Genomic DNA, 26204 nt, shown 5'->3' with positions numbered 1-26204 from the left:
CCTGCTCATAAAAATAAAACAAAAGAAACCCTCATAGAATATGTAATGGTTTTAAAGATTATAATGGTAATTGTATTGGTTTTAATGGAAACTGCAATGGTCCATGTGGGTCTCTACTGGTAATTTGTTGCCTTCTATTGGTGTCTTGTATCTAGTGGATACCATTAAGGACCAATAATGGTAATGGGTTTAATGGTTAGCTGATGGTTTGTAATGGTATTTGTAGTGGAAAACATTTGAATTTCTGTGTTGGTTTCTATTAGGGTTTTTTTCCAGCAGGGAAGTAACACAAATGTGTGCGTGCGTGCGTGTGAGTGAGAAAGAGAGACGTCAAAAACCCATATTACCGCACTAAACAGTTAAATGGTCTGCCTATACAGTGTAGTATAGCTACAATGATAACCTCTAAACTATTTATACATGCCGTGTGTACTTACTTATACTTGCTATTACTTTTACTACAGTACTCGAGTTTTGAAGGTGTGGTTAGAGTTTGACTTTGACAACGCTGTGTCGTTCGCAAACGAGTCGGCTCCTTGACTCGACTCTTTCAGGTGAACACTGAGAGCCGACTCGCATATATGTGACGTTTTTACTTAATTTTTTTTACAGTCACATTGCACTTCCAATTTAAATTCATCAAATTGCTTCAATGTAAAATTCTTTTTAACAACCTCAGCTGTTCTTTGGCGGGAATCCATTCATCTTCAGTAACCACTTGGTCACGGTGACATTAGATGTTGGTTTTGTAAATTAACCCAAATAAAACTTTATTTACTTTCTCTAAACAGCGCATTATGATTAGATATAACGATGAAACATGTAACTTGCATGTCCTGCATGATTATTTATTCGAAAAGCCCGCCTTCAATGGTCAAAATATGTCCAGGTTAGATTAGAACAAAATGGCAGGGAACCGTTTGGCTGCGAAAGAGTTGACTACTATTGGTGATCCGAACCAAATGAACTGACTCACTGAAAGGGTCTGCAATTCCCATCATTACGCACTGGCAGAAAGTTTGCTTGACGTTGGACGTTAGATTTTAGCAGATTTGCGGAAATTAAGGGACCGTCTCTAAAGTTACATACGACATTGTTAAACACGATTCTAATTTCAATAACATTTGAAGGGGATGACTTACAGTCATATAACCAACTGTAAAGTGTTCATGTAGGTGTCAGCTATAACACACATCTTTTAGATTTTTTTAAATTTAACAAAATAAATTATTAAATCATATATAAAAATTGCCATGTATTTTATTACTGCATGGGCTCATACACACAATATACCATAATTTAATGCTCAATAGCATTTGAAATGAAAGACTTACAGTCACACAACCAACTGTAAAGTATACATCTATGACACACACCCAGAAAAAAAAAAAAAAAAAAAAAAAAAACCTTCACGAATGCATAAAGGGGGTCAAAATGACTCATACTGGATGGAATGGTTTTCTTCAAACAATAGATGTCCTATTAATGAAATAATTAAAAGAACTGATGAAACATGAATTGACTGGAAGGTCGAACATTTTACAGTTGGTTATATATGACTGCAAGTCATTCCCTTCAAATGCTATTGAGCTTTAAATTATGGTATATTTTGTGTATGGGCCTTTTCAGTAATGAAATACATGTGAAATTTAAATGTGATTTAATAGTTTATGTTAACAAATATCAAAAATCTACAAGGTGTGAGTCATACCTGACATTTAGATGAACACTTTACAGTTGGTTATATGACTGTAAGTTATTCCCTTCAAATGCTATTGAAGTTAGAAACGTGTTTAACAATGTCGTATGTAACTTTAGAGACGGTCCCTTAATTTCCGCATGTCTGCGAATATCGAACGTCCCACGTCAAGCAAACTTTTTCTGCCAGTTCATTACGCTGGGACACAAGTCACGAAGTTACGTGTTTCCGCAAAGGGAGGTACTTCTTAGTACTTTAATTTACAGGCAACCGAAGAAAAGATCGCAGAAAACCAGCAACGTCGTTTATCTTAAGTGAATCCAAACAGAGAGTCTTTTGAGCACCGTGTAAATTAAACATGGAGACGGGCGAGACTACAGCATATGGAGCTTCCTTAGCCGGCGGATCTTTCGACTTTTACAAATTTATCAAACAGCCACTAACTATCTTACGACTTATCAGCTGGGTGAGTGATAAAAACAATCACGCTGACATAATAAAATAGTTGGGCTGAGTTCTTTTACTGGAATATAGCTCTTTTCGTCAAAGTTGGTTGTCACTTCCGGCAACGTATTTGTTCGGAAGTTAGTTTCTGTTTAGATAGCGCGTTAATTTGCTAGCATATCGATGAAACCTGCGCAGCTAGAGCAACTGGGGTGTTTCCGTGATGTGTTTATTCTGTGATATAAAATTGAACTTCTCATATCTACGAACTAAGTTTACTTTCCTGAACTAAACCGTCTGGCTGGTTAAAGTTTGTTTCACGGGCCACATGGCCATACTGAACAAAAACAAAACAAACCCAACAGAAACTATCACAGAAATTCAAATAGTTTCCATTACAAACTATCGGCTGTTAAGCATTAAAACCTTTACTATTATTGGTCCTTAATGGTATCCACTAGATATGCCACCAATAGAAGGCAATAAATTACCAGTACGGACCCACATGGGCCATTACAGTTTCCATTAAAACCAATACAATTCCCATTAAAACCATTACAAATTCTATGAGGGTTTCTATTGGATTTTTTTTTTTTTTGTATTTTTCAGCAGGGGGTAACTGAAAAGAGACGATGACGTACACTGTGTTTGCAGTATGGCAGTTCTGTGTCAAATATTTGTCTTCAGAGAGGAACAGAGACAGCCTTTTGGTTTCAAGTCAGATGATGTGTATGACATCGTCCACAGACCCTGTTTGGTACTCGTGTAGAAAAGCTGTTCCTCTTTTTCATTTTCTCTTCCCCACCTTTTGCACCTTGTGATTCATAGCCTGCACATACTGTATGTCTGACAAAAAAAGAAAAACACCACTTAGGTGAGTCTTGTGAACTATCACTAAGTGACTCGATGAGTCCCTGAAAGCCTTTACACACTAGCACCGTGCATTTTCACATCAACGCTACAGCTCTTTGTAATAACTAAATCAGCTCAGACACCTAGTGAGTTGCTTGTCATCTGGATATAGTAATAACATCATGTAAATCTTCTGAGAGAGGACAACGTGTGCCTGACCTGTGCACACGGTGAAAACATGAACAGCTGGGGGGTAACATGAGAGTTGTTATGACCATGGCTGCCAAATGTCCCCAACACTCTCTATCTTTCCATAGTCATCATGTGAGTCTGGGTGCTGGAACTTTTTTTTCTGACATCGGGTTTGTGGTGAAACGCTAGACAGGAAGCTCGTAGATCAGTACAGGAAGTCCCAAGAAAGACCATTTGCTGCTTTATTATTGTTCTCTTTGTTCTACTGCCACCTCACACATTTGTTGGACTTTTTCTGATTTCCTTATCAGACAAGATGTCTGTTCATGTAGGGAGGTAATCTCACAAGTACTTTAATAAATTTACAAATGATTTGTTGTTCTTAGCACATTATCATTACAGTGTGTACAGAAGGGGGGGAGGGGGGGAACCATCACAAGTGTATTTTTAGTTAATAGGACATATGTGGCTTCTGGGAAAACCAGTTGAATGTCACTGTGGCTGAGCACTGGTAAATAGCCAAAAAGAACTTAAAATATTAAAAATCAGGTTTAGTTTTTCTGCCAGTAATACAGTCCCCTCTGAAACTAATGGAGTGGGACAGGCAATTCATTTGTTTTTTGCTGTAGACTGAAGACATTTGGGTTTGAGATCAAAAAGATAAATATTAGAAGATAGTTGAGACGTTATTTCCTGGTATTTATATGAAGCTGTGTTAAACGACATGGAACTTATCACGTTTTGTATCAGACCACCAACTTTGTAGGTGAGCAAAAATACTGGAACATGTGACTAACAGGTGTTTCTTGTTGTCTAGGTGTGTCCTGTTAGGTTGATTTGTTTAAAGAATTGATAGAGCCATGAATGTCTACTTTGGTTTGTGCCCTGGGTTTTACCTGTGAATACTGCATTTGTTAAAAGGGATAAGCCTCAGAGAGCTGTCTTTGGGAGAAAAGCAAGCCCTTTTGAAGCTGAGAAAAAAGGGAAACTATCAGAGGCATTGTATAAACATTGGGCATAGCCAGTAGAACAATTTGTAATGTCCTGAAAAAGAAAGAGACCACAGGTGTACTGAGCAACACACACTGAATGGGTCGGCCAAGGAAAACAACAGCTGATGACCGAAATTGTCATTGTGAGAGCTGTGAAGGAAACCCCAAAAACAACAGTCAGTGTCCTCACCAACAACCTTCACAGGGCAGTGGTGACGGTATCACAGTTCACCATTTGAATAAGACTTCTAGAGAAGTACCACAAGATGCAAACCACTTCTCAGCAAATAAGAGTCAGAAAGCCAGATTAGAATTCACAAAGAAATACAGAGATGAGCCACAAAAGTTCTGGAACCAAGATGAACCTCTACCAAAGTGATGGAAAGTCCATAGGGTGGAGAAAGAATGGATGAGCCCAAAACATACAAGCTCATCTATGAAACATGGTGAAATGAATATAAGCCTAATCAATTCATTTTGTAATCAGATACCAGCTCTCAAAATGTCCACCCTGTCACATCATCAAAACATGGACGAGCACATACACATGCCATATCAATGACCCCAGACAAAGCTTTAAAATGTTTTAATCGCCTTATAAATAAATGAATAATCAAGAACTTAGTCAACAGAATGTAAGTGGCTGAAGTAATCAGCGATTATTTCAACTCCGATGTTCATGTAAACAGAGATTAGTTGAGTGAAGAGGTGACAGTTAGGCTCACGTTACAATGCCCTGAGGGACTTACCTCAGGTGGTGAGACGGAGGCTGCTGTGGATGATGCTGATAATCAAAGCAAGAATCATTTTCTGTTGTAAACTTGTAAGTCTTTAAAATTTGGGAGTAATGTTGTTTTTCCATACATGGATAAGGTTTCAGTGGAATAAGAATGAAACCTTTAAATTAGCTTTTCTCCCTTTTTTCACTTTTTAATATACCCTGTAGTTTTCAGAACTATATCTAGTAGAAAATGTCAACATTTGACCATGTGAAGATTTTCCCAGACCTCCACACATACACTAAACATACATGACACGACAAACTAGTTTCTGCTTTTGTAATATTTGTTGGACTGTCGTTGTTTTGCTGGCTGGCTGCCCTGCTGTCTTTCCAACAAAAACTCTGAAATAGTGTTGCAGACAATATTAGGAATGCTCTGTATGTCTTTAAGTACTTTTAAATCCAAGTTAAAAATTGTTTGGCCTGGTCTGTTTGTAGTGTTGGCTCTCTTATTTTGCATTGTTATTCATTATTTGTATTACTTTTTGTAACTTTATAGTTAATTCCTCACAGTATTTCTTTAATACACATATACTGAATTAATATTTTAATATATTTATATGCTAAGCACTTTAATATTTTGGACTTAAATATAATTTATTACATTAAAATCTTATAATAAGAGTAGATAAATATAAGGCAAGCATTTAGTTCTCTGTAAATTTTTGGGGAAAAAATTTGGTTCCTTTGAAATGTTTTTGAACCTCTCCTCATTTTCACTTCCCTTTTTCTAATCCTGGAAATTCTAGGTGTTTGCCATTGTGGTTTTTGCTACCATTACAGCAGAGGGATATGTAAATGCAAAAGATTCATCACAGGTGGTCTGCATATTCAACCACAACGACGGGGCCTGCAATTATGGAGTGGGCGTCGGGATCATCGCCTTTTTCGCCAGTACTGCCTTCCTCTTTGCTGATGCGTACCTTCCCCTGATGAGCAGCGCACAGGAGAGGAAGCATCTTGTGATGGTTGACCTTGGGTTCTCAGGTAAAACAGAGCATAACATAATTACAGCACATAATGATCAAAAATGGAAAAAGGAAACTTCTCCCACATTGACTCACAACTGAATTAGTTGTTAGATTTTACTTTAGTTATAGTCTGGGGAAGTCAAAGAAAAAAACAGGAGACTTTTGGCTTGTTAGAACAAAGCCCAGAATATACATATTGCACTTTTGGAAGTACAAACAGGTCTGTAAATGGTGCCGTGGCCTGGATTTTGGAGCAGGAATGGGGAAAATAAGGGGCAAGATCATGGTATGTAGGGGCCAGTTATCAAATGAAGTACCATTTATCAAGCTTACAGGAAGCTCTGAAGTCCCAAGACTGAAAATGTTGAGGGCTTCAGTGTCTTTGTTCGCGCACACAAGGCAACTTGCACAAATGTTGTTATAATAACAACTATAAAACTCACTTATTTATAGATTAATTAAACAAATACATTAAAATTACATTAAAATAATTAAACAAAAATGAGTAATTCCATTACAAGTAATTGTGGTGAAAGACTTTTAGGCATAATGCTTTGTTTTGGTGATGACTAAAGAAATATGTGCACGTGTAGTATATTATAATTTGAATATGATTGATTATTTCTCTCTCCCTCTCTGTGTGCTTGAAACAGTGTTCTGGACATTCCTGTGGTTTGTGTGTTTTTGCCTCTTGGCTAATCAGTGGGCGAACACCACTGACAGACAGGGCATCCCTGTTGATGCAGCTCAAGCCATCATTGTCTTCTCCTTCTTCTCTTTTGTGGCATGGGTAAATCTTTCCTTCAATATGTTTGTAGCAACATATATCAGACAACATATTTTATGAATATGAGGATTATTATTACTAGGTTGTGTATGCAAGCACTATTAGCTATTGATTGCTGAAAAAAGCTCAATTATTCAGATTTATTTGAAGTATATGATTTTTGACTTAAAACAGTTTGCATGTGATTGTGTAAAATGAAGCAGAACCAATGCAGATATTTGTAAATTGTCATTCTGAATGGGGGGGAAGGCACTAGAGATGGTATTTTGTGCTCCAGTGCTGAATTTGAATGTAATTTGTGTTATGGCATGGTTTTTTTTTGTTTGTTTGTTTGTTTATTTGTTTTCTTTCTTTTCTTTCTTTCACTTGATTTGTTGAAATTGATTTCTTTAAGCAGTGGCTGTGAGATATCTTAAACTTAAACTTAAAGCCACCATTTTTTAAGCAATAGCCTTGATTTCCAGAAACTATGAGTACATAGTTAGATCTCTGGAAGTTTTCTTACATTAAATCGGATAGGTTCAGGGACAGAATTATTGCCTTAGTCTTTTATTTATTTATTTATTTTATTTATTTATTTATTTTTTACACTTATGATGAACATTTAATTCTGATTTTAAAATATCCTCCTCAATTCCAGTGTATATGCGTGTCCTTACACAGGTTTCTGAACACCATGGCACAATGAGCTTCTAACTGTGAAAGTAGGCGGTTCTCGGCCATGTTTAGTGATGGAAAAGTACCAGATCTAGTCTGAGTCATGTGATGACTTCAGTGGCAACGCTTTTGAAAGCAAAAGTTTATAGCAAAATGATACCACAGAATGTAATTGACTAGTGCAGGCTGTAAACTAAGGTTTATATTAACACACTTGTTCCTATATGTTAGAATTTCTACAATAACAGCTCATTCACATGGATTATATGGGGGACTCTCAACATTATTTAAGACATAAAAGATTTTTTTTTTAAAAGTTGTTTTAAAAAAAAAAAAAAAAAAAAAAAAAAAAGTTCTTATTTACCAAAGGAATACATATAATTGTTGATGTCGTGAAGTTTTCTGTTTGAAGACCTTTATTTCAATAAGAAGTGTTCAGGACAGATGAATTTTACATTTCCGGCTTTCTCTGCAACATGAAAAGCTGCAGCTTTTTTGTTTATAGCTGATATAAACTAATGAGGATGTCTCATAACAAACAGCACAATGTGTCATTCTTTAATACACTGAAAATTGTCCTCCTTGGCAAATTACTGTCGTATAAAAGAAGTAAAACACTTCAGGATGTGCTGTTATATAAAAATCATCCACTTCATGGTGGTAATATACCTACTCATTGAGGATTATTTTCCTGTAACAGCATGCCCTATTGTGTTTTATTCTTTATGTTAAAATGGACCAGCTTGTAGTACATGTACTTGCCTCTGATTAGGATAAAACACAAAAAAAAGTCGTGCTAAATTTCTGCTGATCTTTATGGAGACTGAGTTTGATTAACATGTTTAAAATACTGAATCTTATGTTTATGTAAAAGAAAAACACATTTACAGAAGAGCCTTATTAATAAATTTGTTGTTTCTCTGACAGGGTGTGATAACCTATTTGGTCCTGATGAGATTTCGTCAAGGCATAAGAGATATCGGTCAGGGCTTTTCTGAATCTGCTCCAGATCAAACTTCCCCTTACCAGGCATCAACGTTCCCTCACGATCCCTCACCATATCCGCCTACTACTTACCCGTCAGACCACTACCAACAGCCCCCCTTCATGGGTAAACCCGAGCCGATTGGCAACAATACCTACCAGCCACCAAACTACTGAGAAGAACAAGGGCCCTTCACGAGAGAAAGCGAAAAGGGGATGATTAAATGGCCTGATCGTGTGACATGCAGCATGGAAGGAGCCTGTAAGAACAGCCAATGAGAGCTCTTGTGTATTGATGGGTTTAGGCATTCCTTGAAGTTGACTGGTTCTCCCAGTCACCATGAAGTTATTCTTTGTGCTTGCTTTCAGTGATGCACAGCCTTTCTGTGTTTTGAAATTGTGTGTATGTTTGTGTTGCCCAGAGTTGATTATCATTGATTGCACAAATGGTGCCTAAATATAATGCAAGCCATTGTGAAACTGCTGAAGACAGAGTCGGCTGTTACTGCGCTTAAGTTTAGACCACCCTGTAATACGTTAATGTAATGACATTTATTTCTGCAGTGGCACATTTTCACACTGTAATTTGCACCGTGACCCTGAACAATATGGCACATACAGTTAAAATAGCATACTTGCACTTAACTGTGGTTTGCAGTCAGCTGACCAGGTCAGGCATAATTCCTTAGGAATTCACATTTTGTTGCTCTTCTTGCTGCCAAAATACCGCCAAAGCCTGCACTGTTAAAAATGCAGCTCTATCTTCATTCATGTGTGCCATTGGAGGTTTAGTTTTTGTCCTGTAATTTGTATGAGACTACTGATAATGATTTTTTTTTTAAAAAACATAAAAGCCACCATTTTTGAACTGTAAGTGCCTTCAGTCCAGTCTGGTGTATTTACTGTAAATCCACTGCATTCACAGAGCTTGTAACGTTATTCATCCACCTAATCTAACAACTCGATCCTCAAGAAGTATTGCACTTGGAAAACATTTTCCATATATTAATAATTTTGTGTTACAGGCCTTAATCTTAAAAAATGCAATAGCCAAATCGACCATGCCAAAGTTATAGATTCCGATTGTTTTGTGTTTGTTGTTTTTTACATTTGTTACAGCAAACAATGCAGCACCATTCTTTTGACTGTTGACCTCTAAGTAGTTTTTTTAAAAATCATTTTTATTGTTGTTGTTGTTTCAAAGCTTTTCAAATCTGTTTCAGGTGACCCCCCCCCCGGTATTGTAGTGTACACTTTAACCTTACTAATAATTATTTCACCCTAATTTCACTTTAGTTGAGCCTGTGCCTAATGAATTGCACTACTTGACTTGATTTATTTCTTTCTGGGATCTGGGTAATTCTTAAATCACTGGCCATATTTTGTTAATCAGATTTCCTATTGTAACTTTAATTTTTAAACACTGGTTTTGGTTCAAAATGTTTAATAGGATATTGGATATCCTTTGCTTGGATGTGAAGCACACCCGCAACATTAATCAAAAGGAAATACACATCTAGCAGGGAACAAAAAAAATAAAGATTTTTTTTTTATTGACTTATTGTAATATTTGATGTGCCTTTTACCTCTTCCTCAAAACTATTTTAGGAAACAGTTAACAGTTTGCCAGTATTAGTATATAAAGCTTGTCCTGATTAATTATCCATTATGGCATATCAGAAATAACAACTGGACAAAATGGTCAAATCCAAAGACATTTTATTAAAACAGTTATAGAATATAAAGGGACACATTTTTAAGATATTTAATTCCTCTATAGCTCTCAGTACACACACACACAGTAAACTGAGCACACTCTGCTCAACCCTAAGGTATATAGTTGTTGCAGCGACTGGTTTATTGTTTAAATTAGTTAAGGCTCTAATGTACAGCAGTGTTCATAGATGAAGGGAAGCGAAAAGCTTGCGTGATGCACTGTGGTCCACCTGCTTCCCTTTTAGAACGTGAGGGGGCGTCTCATCCCTCTGGGGTGCCCAGTTCTCTTTATTCGCCATCAGGCCTCCATAACACACCCTGCACACTGCTTGGTATTTATCAGCTCCTCCAATCACCTCCACCTGAAACATCCAGAGTGAGAATGAACAAAACCCAGTCCAGTCAGGGTGATTCAGGGTTAAAACCTTTACAGTTTAGAAAATGACCATGGGTGGGGGTTACAGAGAACTCTAGGTTAGTCCTTTTTCTGTGAACACTTGCTTGCATGTAATGCATATTAATAGCTGAGCAATAAGCATTTTAAACATCTTCCAGGGTATCTGTTACAGTGTATACCACAGTAGTTATTTGGGTTTGTTGTATAGCATGGTGCCATGATTTATTCCAAGAACACACAAGTTACACAAATTGTTTCATCCAGCCTGTGTCTCACCTCTTGCTCTGCTCCAAGTCTCTTAGTGTAGGACGCCTCTTTAAAGCACTGCATACAGACTGCGTTCAGCTTCACCACACTTTCAGCCAAAGGGACCAGATTCAGTATGTTGCCAAAGGGCTATAGAGGAAAACAGAAAAAATGTGTTACCAATGACATTAGGCTGAAACTGAAAGACAACAAGGTAAGAACGTATGGAAAAGAATTTGTAGAAATAATCTGTAATCATGTTTTGCCATGTAACATAGTAACGCTTGTTATTCCATTCCATCACGAAAACTTAACTACATTAGTACAGAACAATACACAGTGTAGTGTTGTATATAAAATATACATGAAATAAACACGAGGGAGACCTAGTATGAGTAATATGTAATCTTATTGAGAATTCACTGGGCTGGTGGACTGTATGAACAGATGTTCACCTAAGACACACACACAGAGGCCTGGTGTGTATGCAGAAAACAGAAGTTAATGTGTTTCATATTCTGTTTCATGAAAAACTCTTATTGGGTAATGTACATGCAAGCACTATAAACAAAAGAAATGTAGAACAAACACAAAATTTACTTATAATGTTGAGATGGTGTGTTTGAAAGTGTCCGTTCTCGACGAAAATCCAGTCCCAGTGACACAGACAAGGTCAGGTTATTGTTAAAGAGTGAAACAAAATATTTTTGAGCCAAGCTGCACCTGCAAGATAAGGGTGAACATACATAATGGTGTTCTGGGACAGCTAACTCTAAACATATTGGTGTGTGGGTCATCCTGACCCTAAGAAAACTGTATAAATAGAAGAGCTTCAGCTCTGGTTTTTGAGATCGCATTTTAGGACGTCTCAAACGGTGTGGATCTTGTGTGGTTGAACGGAACGAATAAACCTGGACCCTTGATTCTTCTCACTCACGGCTGGTGTCTTATTTTTGTTTCTCCAATTGAATAGGTGAGTATCTCTTTCCATGTTAAGTGTCTTCAGGTAATAGGCAAAATTTGAGCCAGCAGTAGTAGGGTGCACCGCTAACTGTTCATTTCAGCAAGCGATGATCTTTATATATTTATGTTCTTGCTACCTTGTGTTCCTTTAGCAATGTTACAGCCTAAAAGACAAAAAATCTTTTAAATGTTCAATGTAAAATTAGTTTATGGGCATAATTACACTGCCATAATTTATAAGCATAAAGTCAACAAAAGGGAAGTAAATATAAAGTGGCAGTTGTGACACACCTAGTTGTAGGTACTTCCACTTTGTACAGTACCATATCAACCACACTGATACTGGAAAAGGTAGAACAACCATAAAACCCTCACCTTCCTCTGAAATGTGCCATCAAGTGCTGCGACAATAATCGTCTTCCCCATGTTTGCCATGGCCTCACAGAATTCAACAGTGTCTGGGAACTAGAATGAAACAAAAAGAATATGAAAAGTCGGTGTAATGTAGATCTGAGCTCAAGCTTATAAAAAATAAATAAATACAAAAATTAAAAAGAAAACACACAAAAAAGGGAGCGACTGTACAAATTAGGGATGTCCCGGTACTGATACTACCAAAAGTACTCGATACCAAGGTGTGGTTTTAAAAAAATTTAATTAAAAACTCTTGGAGGACATCCTCCTCTGGCTGATACTGGATTTTAGTTATCAAACACTGACAATGATTGGAGGCTACAGTGGAGGTGCACTACTAAACACGCACGTGCACACACACCTTATACTCTGAATGCAAGCATTAGTTTAAATTCACTGATATGGTGGCAGACCAAAAAGATTTATTAAAAGCATGAACATTTGAATAATTATTAGTGACATTAGGCTACATTTAGCTGATAGGACATGGGCTGAATGGCGATGCATGGTGGCCCATTAAGAAGTAGTTTATAACATTGCAATGTGTTAGTGTCATTAACAAATAACTGGCTATCGCTAACATTACATGGAGCATAACGTTAGCTGGTTTCACAGCCACAATGCCAGCTGCCTCAAACAAACATAATATAGGACCGTCTTTCAGGTGCTTCTCCAAATTCCAGGTGTTTCCTCGCTTTGTTTCACAGCATCACTTATGTTTGCTGTCATCCACATCGAATGCGAAGCATTTCCATACCACATTTCTTCTCAACGAGTCACAGCAGAGCTAAACTTCTGAAGTTTTACCCGTGTGCTTGTAGTTGTTCTTCTTCTTCACCACTTGTGGACCGACTAAAACACTTGCACGTATTTGCTGCCCCCTTTAGGTCCAGAAGAATTGCAACCTCGGTACCTCCATTAAAAACCATACATTCACGTTTTAAGAACGTTGGTACCGAAGTATCGGTTCTTGTGACATCCCTAGTACAAATTCACAATGGACAAACTGGCGGTGAGAAACTCCGCACAGCTGAAAAATTCTTCTCAGCTGCACTATTTAGCCTGTTTTAGTCAGTGTTGAGCATAGGTGTGGTGTGAAGTGTGGCATATCTTGAACGTGATTGGCTGTTATGGAAATCAGTCATGTACTTCCTGTATCCTGACTTGCTGTTTCCAAAGGAAATACGTCAACACACGGAATCAAGTCAAAGTCTCAAGCCGTTTCGTGGGCACGATAAAATCGAATGCACCTTACATTGGGATTAATAACCGCTTTAGTGCTACTTGCCTCTACGACTACAGCTTTACGGTAAAGGTTATTAGAATGTTTATTTAACCGCAGTGACTGTCAGTTCCTGCAATTTGACTGGAAAATGTTGACCTCAGCAACTGCCAGGCCTATACAGATAAATGCTATTGATCCTCTTGTAAACTAAAGCTACTCAGCTGGAATCTGTTTATTTGTACCCACATTATTCAGGAAAGGAATTAACACTTACAAACTGGCCTTCATCAATGCCGATGACGCAGGCCTGTAGGGCACGAGAATAGACATCTCTCAGACAGTTCGCTGGCACGGCTTCCATTGTATTTCTGTCAGCATAAACCATTAAACATTATATATGTCTGATGCTTTACGATGATATATCATTGGATCAAACATTATTAAAATCTCATTCTCATACATATGCATGCATAAAATGTGAAAGCTCTTACTTGTCGTGTGTGGCCATGCCCGTGTCAGAGTAACGAGTGTCTCTGGCATATTTGATCACTAAGCAGTTGTACTGGGCAACCTGAAAGCGACGGACTCTCCTCATCAGCTCAGTACTATGAAGGTTTGCAGAAGGAGAGAGGTGAATCAGAAACACATTATTATATTTTATAATTCGTAAATAAATTAGGTTGTAGTAACATCTACAGTGTACATACAGTAGACTGTATGAGTGAGTCGCAACAGGTGAATTTTCACTGTGGACCTTGATGCACAACTGCAATATTTTGACACGGATCCAATTTTTTTGTCCCATCTATATAAATAACGATCTATAATTAAGACCTAAGACCTGGCCCATATCCGATTCCTGTGTTTACACACTGTGTCATTCCCTATCAAAATGTAAAAAAAAAAAGTTTAGTACCTCAAGCATCACTGTGGTTGTAGAAATACAAATAATTCTGTTTATTTCCACTTTGATTAGTCGGGTCTTTAGCTTCTTTGTAATTCCTTTCTTTTTTTAAAAAAAATATCGGTATAAGAGCCAGGCCTGATTGTATCTTTGCTCTGCAATGGACTGAGAAATGTTACTCATATACAGCCTGGTTTCTGATTTTTTTTCTTCTCTCTCCCCCAAATGATCGTATCGTCTTACAGACTGATAACACAATTTATTTCATATGGGCCCAACACCATCCATAATTCATGTGCGTCATTTGAGCACCAAACTGACAAATCCAGGCCTAACATATCATAACAATGACCATAACGTTATTCATTTTCTATAATTAACAGGAGAAATACATTTGAGTATTCACATGTGACCAGATATCGGATGTTTTTCAGATTTAAAACCTCATTCGAATGTGGCGCAGATCTGATTTGACAAAAATAATAATAATAATAATAATAATAATAATAATAATAATAATCCGATCCAAGCTGTTTACACTACATGCACGCAAGAATTGTGGATCTGCATCATGGAAAGAAATTGATTTGGTTGCCAATGTAAAAGCAACCAAAGTGAGAATTGTGAAGGTTTTAAATATTATTTTATATTATATATATATATATATATTAGTTAGTTACAGTGGTGGAAACCACAATCCAGTATTATCAGTTATTATATTTATCATTGCATTTTTAGTAGCCTTTTAACTGTTGTTTAATCCAAACCTCAATAACAACAAGTTATACATTATGTTAACGTGGACTTAATGTGCTGTCGATGAAAACATTACTGTACACACACATGTTAATAAGTTAAATGTGTATTGATGGGTCTGAGAGATTTATGCAAGAGTTAAAAGGGTCTGGAATAAAAAGTACGAGCACCCCTGGAGTAAATTGGTGTGACTGGGTCTGCGCGCTTCCTGGCGCGTCTTTGTTGTCATTTCCTCCTCAAAACGCGCTCAAATAGTTGGCTAGCTAAAGTCAGCTAAACTGCATTAAAATAAGCACTTATTTTATACATACGCATAGCAAAGCAATTTATATAAAGAGGTCATAATGAAAACAGTCACTCACCTTTTCCCTGAGAACATTGGTCCAAAAATAACCTACAACAACAAAACCAAAGCCTCGTTAGCTACCATTATCTTAGCACCAAAAAAATATATTTTTTTGTTTACACATCTATGTGACATATCTATATGTCAAGAAAAGAGAATTCCAGGAGAAAAATAATAATAAACAACCATAAAAATGCACGTTGTGTTATTTGCTTACGTAGGGTTAGTTTGATTTGAACCAGCTAGTTAGCAGACAAGGCTATGAAGTTAAATATTCACCTGAATCTGACCCCGTATTTTGCTTGGAGAGTTTGGCAAAATCCTCGGTACGTCTAAACAGTCCATTGTAGATTTTTTTTTTGTTGTTGCGTGAAACACACAATAAAATAAATCCTGCCTCACCAGCAATAACCCACAGAGCACCAGTTTCTGTTCAAATCTGATTTGAAATCACCCGCCAGCTTCTCACTTTAAATGACGTGACGTATGAGAAGGACGGACCACATTAGCCTGCCTCCAAAATGTCTCTGTGCACAAAGCGAGTTCAGGGAAGACATGGTTGGAGAGAAAGAACCCGAGTGTCCTGCACAGGGCCCTGACCTCAACCCCACTGAACACCTTTGGGATGAACTGGAACACCGACTGCACCCCAGACCACAGTGAATGAACGCAAATCCCCACAGCCACACTCCAAAATCTAGTGCAGAGCCTTCCCAGAAGAGTGGAGGGTATTATAACAGCAAAGGGGAAATAAATCTGGAATGAGATGTTCAACAAGCACATTGGGGTGTGATGGACAGATGTCCACATACATTTGGCCATATACCTACATATACCTATATTATACAATGGGCAGCTTACAAATCTGGATCCAAACTGAAAGGTATATCCAGGTTTTAGAACAACATATGCTTCCATCCAGATTCCATCCCATCTTTATTTCTATGAGACTCTGCCTCTCTAAGATACTCTTTTGTTAGCCAAGCATGTTACTGACCTGTTGCCAATTAACCTAATTAGTTTCAAAATGTTCATCCAGATGTTTCTTTTTGGTAACACTTACTTTTCCAGCCTTTTTTTGCCCTGTCCCTACTTTTCTGAGACGTGTTGTGGCCATGAAATTCAAAATTATCTTATTTTTTTCTTAAAATGGTACATTTACTCAGTTTAAACATTTGATATGTTTTCTATGTTTTTTTTAAATTGGGGTTGTATATACAGGTGTGTTAAACAATATAGAACATAACACATTTTGTATCAGACCACCCAATTTGTAGGCAAAATATTTCTAAGATAAGAAATATATTGTCACTACATGATGCAGAAATATTAGTTCATGCTTTTGTCACCTCTAGACTAGATTACTGTAATGCCTTGCTGTCTGGATGTTCCAGTAGGAGCATAAACAAACTCCAGTTAGTCCAGAATGCAGCTGCTAGAGTCCTAACTAGAACCAGAAGATACGACCACATCACCCGATCTTATCAACACTGCATTGGCTCCCAGTCAAACCTTGGATTGATTATAAAATACTATTATTAACCTATAAAGCAGTAAATGGTCTCACGCCACAATATCTAAGCGACCTTTTGGTTTTCTATGATCTGCCATCCCTACTTAGATCAAAAGATGCAGGCTATTTGTCGGTACCTCGAATACTGAAGGCTAAAGCAGGGGGGAAGAGCTTTCTCTTATAGAGCCCCACAGTTATGGAACAGCCTTACAATGAATGTCCAGGACTCAGACACGGTCTCAGTGTTTAAGTCTAGGCTTAAAAGGTATTTGTTTACTCAAGCTTACCATGACTAGACTTTCTCATCTCATATCCCTCTTTTGACCTTCCAAATATCTTTGGTGTATAGCACAAACAAAAGAATTGCTCTTGCCATTTCAATAGTTTGAGAGGGGACTGTAGTGTATTTATTGTAGTAGTTTACACTTTTGATATCATGCAAATAACATATCCAAGGACATAAGGATACATTTCCTATTAGGTCGGTAGTAATAAATTCACTCATCATTTATTCTTCTTCAGTAACCCGCATCTCGAGAGCACTGGTTGGGATACCAGTTCATCATGGGGCACGATACACACACATTCACATCTAGGAGCAATTTAGTGCAGCTGATGTTTTTGAGAGGAAAACAGAGAATTCAGAGGAAACTCATGCAGATATGGGCAGAACATGAAACTCCACACAGACCTGAGCTCAGGATCAAAGTTGGAACCCTGGAGTTGCCACTGCTTAATGACGGTTCTGTTTGTGGAGAAATAAAGCTTTTCATTGGCTGACTTGTTTGTTCATGGCAGGAAGGTTCAAAGGTCCAGAATGTCTCAGTGGAAACAAATGACGCAAAATGTAAGTGTTACTTGTATTGTTTTGTTTTTAACTTGTGGTTTGAAATTTTAAAAAAGGTGTTCATGTATACATTAAGTGAAGCTTAAGCTTTGCAAATGGACCAACTATGATACCAGTTGTAAGATAGTTGGACAGTTGTAACATAGTTCATTCTTTTGCTGACTTAACATTCATAGGGTGAGCTCTAAAACTGGTAATGTACATTAAGTACCAGTAAAGGCACCTCAGCTATAGTTCAAATAAAAATCATGTGAATTACATGTACAAATAATAAATTATTCAATTCATTCAATCTTTCTTATAGGCTACAGCACATAGTAAGTTACTGTAGCTAGTGAAAAACAGTTTATCAAACATGAAAACACGTCATTAATTGGTCTAATGTGTAAACTAGCCTACTTTACAAACTCATACACAACCTGTTTCTTCTCAAACATAAACTGTTTGATTAAGAAAATGGTAACTAACTAGATACAGCTTTTTTTTTCAATACTTCAAAATCTTTCAAAAATTCCAAACATATTGTGATATTTACATAGTATCATCATGCAGTCCATTTTTCACAAAGCAGCATACACAGACCTAATTTCACAAGGGTTCTAATATGCTCTGGTATCCTATTTTTAATGTTATACCTGCTCTGTAAAATGATAACAGATACCTGTAAGTAAAATCATTCGCATGGAGCCCTCAGTACAGATTTATTTAATCTCAAATACTAGTCTCATTAATCAAGTGTGTATAATAATATTCTTACTATTGTTTAGAGTACGGTGGCCGAGAAGTGCCAAACAAAACACAAATATGAAAACGAAATAACAATTCCGAAAACAAAACAACAAATTATAAACACAACGACAAATTCGAAAACAAATTGACAAGTCAGAAAACACAACGACTATTGTTGTTTGACAGATGTGTCGTCCAATCAGCGGTAAGTAATTCATTCACAAAATATACCTACCTTTTCCATTTTGTCTGATTTGTTAATGTGTTTTCGGATTTGTCATTGTGTTTATAATTTGTTGTTTTGTTGTCATAGACTATTTGTGTTTTATTTTGCACTTCTCGGCCACCGTACTAGATATATCAGAAACCTGGTGTTTCTGGAGAAACCAGGTGTTTTGATAACGACTTAAAAACACTTTTATGTCTCTCTGGGTAAGGGCACCTACTACTGAATGCTGTACTGTAAATGTAAAGTGCCCCAGCAATAACAAAAACAACGCATTAGCGTGAAAGTGAAGTACGCATGCGCAGAAACCCTTAGTAGGACGTCTCCATAGGCAGATCTCAACAACACCTCGCGCTCTTCAGTTTACCAAGCATTCTGCCACGAGCACTTGCACCTCCATGACTGACCAGGATCTGTTCTTATTAAGCGAGTCAAGTTTATTTATGAGATTTGGGGGCGGGGATAAGACGTGTCCTCACTAATATGATTGGTCACTTTTAGACAACACCATTTCTCACAGACCTTGATCTCATTCATAGAAGAAGAAAAAATCCTAAAATGAGCACGTGCGCTCTTCTGCATGCGTATGTCGCCCATCCGCTTGTTCTTTATTACGGATACTATTTAAGCACCATAGAAAAATGTCGAACCTGGTAAAGCTGCACTCTGCACGTAGGTTATACTGGTACATTGGAATGAATTGGAAGTGGGCGGGGTCTCTGAAGAGCGCCTCTGCCACTAGCCAATCCTAGCTCAGGAGGCGGGGTTTACAGGAATGCCTGTGGGAACAAAACAAGCCCTGAGGTTTCAATGGCTGACAGCAAGCCACGGTGCTGTTTGACAGGAGTTGGAGAAACAGTATTCACCCAGCCAGTGGTCCCACAGGATGTCCGCTGATGACGTGATAAAAGCGCACGTGGCGGCGCTGAGATCAGGTTGGTGGATAATTTTTTTCATTCTTGATCACGGAGCGAATACATCACTGCTTAATCGCATGTCCGTGAAGGCCACTCCAGTTTTCTAATGATTCATCCTGTGGTTTCCCTAAATTGATTTTAGCTTTCGCTCCTTCCGCTTGTTCATCTAATATTTGCTAAATTCTGCATTAAACTGAAAATGTGTGGCAACCTGGAAAACCCATCGGATGTGGTTGAATTTTGGCAGCCATCCAAAAAGGCTGAAAAATCTGGGTTTTGGCCACAGTTGAGGTTTTTTTTTTTTTTTTGCCTATAACCTAATTTGACCCAATTTCTTTACAAAAATATTAATATACTTACCCAAAATTAATTTTTATTTTACTTTTTTATCTCGCCTATCCTATCTTCCTGAAAAGATTATGTTAGGTAACCCTTTTTTAACCCTATGTACACAATACCAAGCAACAAAGTGATAGGTGAGCATTCATTTTTTACATACTGCCCCCTATTAATATTGGCACCTTTAGTAAAGATGAGCAAAGAAGGCTGTGAAAAATTGTCTTAATTGTTTAACCTTTTGATCTTTTGTTAAAAAAAAAAAAATCACATAAAATACTCTGCTCTCATGGATATCAAACAATGTCAAACAAAACACAAGTTCATTTTATATATATATATATATATATATATATATATATATATATATATATATATATATATATATATATATGTTCTGGCATAAGATGAATCTCAACGTCATTTAGCCACTGCAGGAAAGGGGTCAAATATGCAGAATATTTTATATAAAATATTCTGCATATTCAGCAGCGGCTTTATGACTTTGAGATTCATCTTTTCACACTGAAGACAATTGAGGGACTCGTACACAACTATTACATAAGGTGCAAACATTCACTGATGCTCAAGAAGGTGACACGATACATTAAGAGCCAGAGGGATGTAAACATTTGAACAGGATGATCGGTGTCAATATCTTATTTAGCGTCTGAAGGGCAGTGCTAAATAAAAAAAAAATAATTTAAAAAGATCTTTAAACAAAATAATTTAGCGGATTCTGCAAGGGTTATGCAAACTTTTGGGCACAACGGTATATATAATATCTTTGTTAAATGGATTGAGTAACTACAATCCAAATAGTTTGTCTTGGAACAAAAAATATGACATAATAAGGCCACAACAATTGATTATGTTGTTGCCATGAATTGTAACTTTACATGACTTAATATGCTGTGGAAATGTCAAAATTAATACATTGTCTGTAGTTTATTATTTGGTGGGGATGAGTGATTTTTTTTTTTGATTTTGCTTAAGATGCCTTGGGCTAATGGTTTATCCATGTTGCAAAGACACTGACAACAGTATGTCATTATGTGTCACTCTGTATTATGTAATATTATAAATTCTAGATACTTAGGTTCCGTAGGCAACAGTGGTCTAATTCAATTGATGTCTATGTTTGACTCATTTCAAAATACAATAGTTGCCGTGAGTTAAGTAGGAGTTATTACATGGCCATGAAGTAAATCTTAATGAAACTTAATGAAATTTAACTCGTGGCCACAAGAACCTTACCTTGTGGCCTCAATATATCAATTAATAGTCACACCTTATTAAAAAATAACCACCATGTCACCTCAGCGGCTTTGTTGTAATCAGATACCGTCTGTTAAAATGTCCTCGATGTACCTGCATCATCAAAAGAGAGAAAACACTTGCACACTGTGTATAGATCACAGGTCTAAAATGTTTGAATGGCCTAAACATCGGTGTAAGTGTGAATAGAGATCAGTCAAGTGACGAGACAACAGCGAGGCTTTGTTTAAAGTTAAAATTTCACCATGTGACGGGTTTGCCCAGGTCACAGTAGGATTTACTAATAGGTTTTGGAAACCTACAAATCTGTGGCAGTTTTTCTGAAGATGGGTGAATGCATCCACATGCTGACATGATTTGTAATGAAAATATTCATTTGCTCAAAAATACTTTGCACAGGTTTTTAGCTACAAAATCTTGTAGGAAAGTGTACTGAATGTGTTACTGTATATGTGTATTTAGGTACAGAGAAGGCTCGAGCTGTTACTCAGAACATTCTGGATGTTCCTTATGGTGAGGCAGAGGAAGAGAAACTGGATGTGTATATGCCTATCAGTTCCTCCCCAGGTAAGGCAATGTAAGAGAGACATAGTGTAGTCCTGGGCCTCTGATCCCTAATGCATCGGATTTCCTCAAAGTTCATTGCCTATCCTAGAAAGGGAAATTTAGCAGAAGAATTGCACATTTCTATTCATCCCTACCTTTATATCTGCATATACAGTATTAAATATAGAACCAAGCTGTATTACATTTTTCCTTGACACTTAATTTGGTAATTGGATCATCATAGGTTTTCTGTGTTTCAGATGTGCCTCTAGTTATCTACCTCCATGGTGGTTACTGGCAGTTCCTGAGGTATGAGGTTTAAATAATCACATCTTATTTAACACATTATGTATTGTTTTTACAGGTGAACGAGACAGACTGATACTAACACATGGAAAATTAAGTCAAGTGACCAACAAAGCACAGTGTGTTCAGGGCAATGGCAATGGTAGTGTTTGGCCATGGGGAATAGCCAAGAGTAACAATTTTAAGGTTGCATATTTCGTCATATTTTAATCATGATTTTTGGCTTCCTCAATTAATTAAACATAACAAGTTTTTGCCAAGCTTGGCTCAAGTTAGATATTGACTAGTAGTAGATGTAGTGCTTTAAGTGCAAAGCTCCTCATTTAAAAGGTTTAACTGTCTGGTTGCATATAGTGGTTTGTTTATTTACATATGTTTTGATTTTTTAGGGGTTTTTTTTATGTACATAAAATCTAATTGTTATATGATTAGGAATCAAATTGTTAAAAAGGTTATAGGATTAGGAGCTAATAATTGTTTCTTTTGGTTTAGAAATTTCCTCTATAGTAATATGGGCTTATAATAATAGTGCGATTGATTTTTCTGTTTATTTATTTCCTACAGTAAACAGGCAAGTATGATAAGTAATCACTAGGATTGGGATTAGGATTATAAAGAAAAAGAATAAGAATGCAGTCTCAGTCAAGGAAGATAAAACATCAGGCCTTGAGCATGTTTTTTGGGTTTTTTTTTTAAGGTGTTGTCTCTGTTGTAATTCTGAAAGGTCCATTATATAAGAGCACATTTTCTTATCTTACAGCAAGGAGGAGTCAGGTTTCATGGCTGTACCATTGGCCCACAATGGTGTTGTGGTGGTTGCTGTTGACTACAGCACTGCCCCGAAAGGTACCAGTGGCTTGTAGGGTTCATGCAGAAATAAATATTGAGAGCATGTTTCTGTGAGAGCATGGTTGATATTTCACCACCCTATTAGGTTCTCCAATTCCCTCTTCCATTCTCCTTACAGGTAATATGGATCTGATGGTATCTCAGGTACGCAGGAGTTTGGTGGCTGTCATTCAGCAGTATTCACATATCAGGTCAGTGCACCTGCCTTTCTGAGCCCCTGGACATGGTTTGTAATATTGCTCTGATTATGTACTCATTGGCTTCTCATTAATGCATTGCTCTCGGTTTCTCAACAGTGGGCTGTACCTGTGTGGTCATTCTGCAGGTGCACACCTGGTGGCCATGGTTCTCTCTACTGATTGGTCAGAGTACAGTGTATCACCTCAAATCAAAGGTGTGTTTTTGTGTGTTGGAGTTTGGGTAATGATGAATGATTAAGGGTTTAAATAGAGAAAATAGGGGCAGCATAGTTGTATAGTAGGTAGCGTTGGTGGCACACGGCACCAGGGTTCGAGCATGTTGCTGTCTATATGGAGTTTTGCATGTTCTTCCTATGTCTGCGTGGGTTTCCTCTGGGTAACGAGTTTGCTTCCACCGCCCAAAAACATATGAGTAGGTGAATTGGCTAGTCTTAATTGCCCCGGGTGTGTGTGTGTGTGTGTGTGTGTGTGTGTGTGTGTGTGTGTGTGTGTGTGTGGGGGGGGGGGGGGGGGGGGGGGGGGGGGGGCGGGGGTTACTCTGGAATGCACTGGCATCCTGTTAATCCTGTGTTCCTGCCATGCAGGACTACATATATTCTAGGTCCACCCTGACCAGAACTAAAGTTGTTACTGAAAATGCAAATAATACAATTTTCTTGTTTTTATATTTTTATATTTTTGATGTAATTGAACAGTGTGTTCGCAAACTCCACACTCATTTAGAAGATTCACTATTAGCATCATATTTTCCACACTCTGTGTCTACTTCAGGAGCGTTCCTTGTTAGTGGCATTTATGACCTGCTGCCCATTCTGTCCACCTATGTGAACGAGCCACTGAAGATGACAGAGTATGAGAATCTATATGCTTTTTCAACACCACATCACTATCAGTGTTCATTATCCTAACATAGCATTATTATTCCAATATATGAGTCATGATTGTATTTATTCACTGTTACCTCAGTATGCTCGTCTCATCACACTTATTGATCTTGTTGTAGAGAGGTGGCTCTTAGGAACAGCCCCAGTCAGTTAGTGTCTCAGCTAAAAACGTCCTCATCTGGCTGCGACATTGTTGTCGCCGTGGCGCAAAACGACTCCCCTGAGTTCCGGAAGCAGTCGGAAGATTACTTCAAGGTAAGACAAAGACAGTTTAAAACGAACTATGCTGTTATAGGAGAACAATTAATGACTGTGTGATGTGATTGGTGGTGGGCCATTACTACAACAAAGTTGATTATTTTACTATAACTGCATGTCTTATACGACAGAGATTTGCCTACAGTTACAATACAATTAAAGAACAACAAAAAGCTCACTTAGCAGAAATTATAGGTTTTTCTTTGTCAACACAAAAAAAAATCAATTTACTGCTGTCCATCCTTAAGGGGTCATATGATGCCCACTGTAGCTTAGCAGGGTTGAGTGTGGCCAGTACCTGGATGGGACACCTCCTGGGGAAAACTAAAGTTGCTGGTGCCAGCAGGGGGCACTCACCCTGGGGTCTGTGTGAGGTCTAATGCCCCAGTATAATGACCGGAACATTATACTGCAAAAACAGCACCGTCTTTCGGATAAAATGTTAAACTGAGGTCCTGGCTCTCTGTGGTTATTAAAAAGTCCAGGACACTTATCATAAAAGAGTAGGGGTATAACCCCGGTGTCCTGGCAAAATTTCCCCATTGGCCCTTATCTATTATGGCCCACTAATAATCTCCATCTCTGAATTGGCTACATCACTCTCTCCTCTCCACTAATAGCTGGTGTGTGGCGGGCGTTCTGGCACACTATGGCTGCCTTCACATCATCCAGGTGGATGCTACACACTGGTGGTGGTTGAGGAGATTTCCACCCTGCTATGTAAAGCGCTTTCAGTGTCTAAAAAAGCACTATATAAATGTAACTCTAACTAATTAACAATCTGTACTTTCTTATAGTCTTTACAAGATGCCGGACTTAAGGTTACTTTTGAAGACATACCTGACACAGATCATTTCAACATCATCGAGCAGCTTGTAGATGAAAATTACTACCTCACACAGGTAATCTCTTCACCTGATCACATGGTTGAATTTCGTTAATAAATCCTGAATTAATTCTGCTGTTGTATGTATTAGTGTGTTATTTATTACTCATTCTTTTTAGCTCCTACTGAAGATGATGGGCAAAAGCTGAGGAGATGCAATTGGTCTAAAATCATCAACGACGATGGTCTTGTCTCATTCTGTGCTATATAAGCAGTAACCTTCTTATTAACTATGCCTGACTTGTCAGTTTATCTATAGATCAATCGAATCTTATTTCTTGGTTACTTTATTAGGGAGTAACAGGGTATTTACACACCAGCCTATTCTGTCTTGCTGCTTGTGTGTGCTAGTTCTGCGTACAATCTTCAGTATATTATGGCTGTGATTAGTATCACTGTGAATTAATGTACTTGAACAATGTTTCAGATGTTCCTTAACCAAACCTTTATCGGATGATTACCATCCTATACTGTGTTGCAAATTAATGTAGCAAATTCTTCTACTGTACATGAGGAAATGAACCATATCAAGGTTGGAACTGCTAGACATTTTCGAAACTTCAGTTTTAGCACGATTTAGCATATCAGACTGCACCGAAGCGATAACAAGGCTTAGCGTGTTTGGTCTAGCTGCTCAGATGTCATGAAAATGTTGTTAATGTGCAAATTGGTCTTATATGTACAAGTAATTACTGCAATTAAAAAAAAACATTCAAACAGGTCATTCTTGTTTATCATTACATACTAATTCTGTACACTGTAAGGTGAAACATTTGATATTTTATCTTTGGCAAGCTATCTTATTACTAATACTCCCCAGTATTCTGCATGTTATACATTTCATATTTCCTATACATTTTAATGGAGTATCCTAATAATGATCTGAATTACAGTATTCAGTTTATTTTTCATGAATGTGTGGGTCTAATGTGCAATGAGCTGGAAGTCGTTTTTGGAACACACTATTTATCTCCCCAGTGACATTAATAACTACAGGTGTATAGTTTATACAGTTTTTCATAGCGTATCCACTGTATTTGTCAGTACTTGTTACCTTAAATGTCAAAACAATAAATATTAAATAAATGCATAACATTTTAATT

At 37.4% G+C, this 26204-nt stretch overlaps 3 protein-coding genes across 3 annotated transcripts; 2 read left to right on the top strand and 1 right to left on the bottom strand.

Moving 5' to 3' along the window:
• Nucleotides 1–1849: 1849 nt before the first annotated feature.
• syngr2b (synaptogyrin 2b) lies at nucleotides 1850–9916 on the top strand. Its single transcript, XM_017478219.3, has 4 exons — nucleotides 1850–2165; nucleotides 5710–5947; nucleotides 6585–6721; nucleotides 8303–9916. Exons 1-4 carry the CDS (start codon nucleotides 2058–2060, stop codon nucleotides 8534–8536), a joined length of 717 nt encoding a protein of 238 aa, XP_017333708.2. The 5' UTR covers nucleotides 1850–2057; the 3' UTR covers nucleotides 8537–9916.
• A 145-nt stretch (nucleotides 9917–10061) lies between these two features.
• Nucleotides 10062–15761, bottom strand: tk1 (thymidine kinase 1, soluble). The gene is given in 7 exon segments (NM_001200579.1): nucleotides 10062–10437; nucleotides 10749–10868; nucleotides 12057–12146; nucleotides 13595–13688; nucleotides 13812–13925; nucleotides 15343–15374; nucleotides 15606–15761. Coding segments are annotated over 7 exon segments (696 nt in total). The 5' UTR covers nucleotides 15672–15761; the 3' UTR covers nucleotides 10062–10257.
• Nucleotides 11315–25823, top strand: afmid (arylformamidase). Its single transcript, XM_017478217.3, has 12 exons — nucleotides 11315–11691; nucleotides 17638–17686; nucleotides 19486–19576; nucleotides 21635–21739; nucleotides 21979–22027; nucleotides 22785–22870; nucleotides 22992–23064; nucleotides 23170–23267; nucleotides 23845–23923; nucleotides 24077–24212; nucleotides 25013–25117; nucleotides 25221–25823. The coding sequence occupies exons 2-12, from the start codon at nucleotides 17657–17659 to the stop codon at nucleotides 25248–25250; spliced, it is 882 nt and encodes a 293-aa protein (XP_017333706.1). The 5' UTR covers nucleotides 11315–11691; nucleotides 17638–17656; the 3' UTR covers nucleotides 25251–25823.
• Nucleotides 25824–26204: the final 381 nt, after the last annotated feature.

Source organism: Ictalurus punctatus, chromosome 10, assembly GCF_001660625.3.
Source record: "Ictalurus punctatus breed USDA103 chromosome 10, Coco_2.0, whole genome shotgun sequence".
NCBI classification, from domain to species: Eukaryota; Metazoa; Chordata; class Actinopteri; order Siluriformes; family Ictaluridae; genus Ictalurus; species Ictalurus punctatus.
This window is presented reverse-complemented; position numbering and strand designations above follow the sequence as displayed.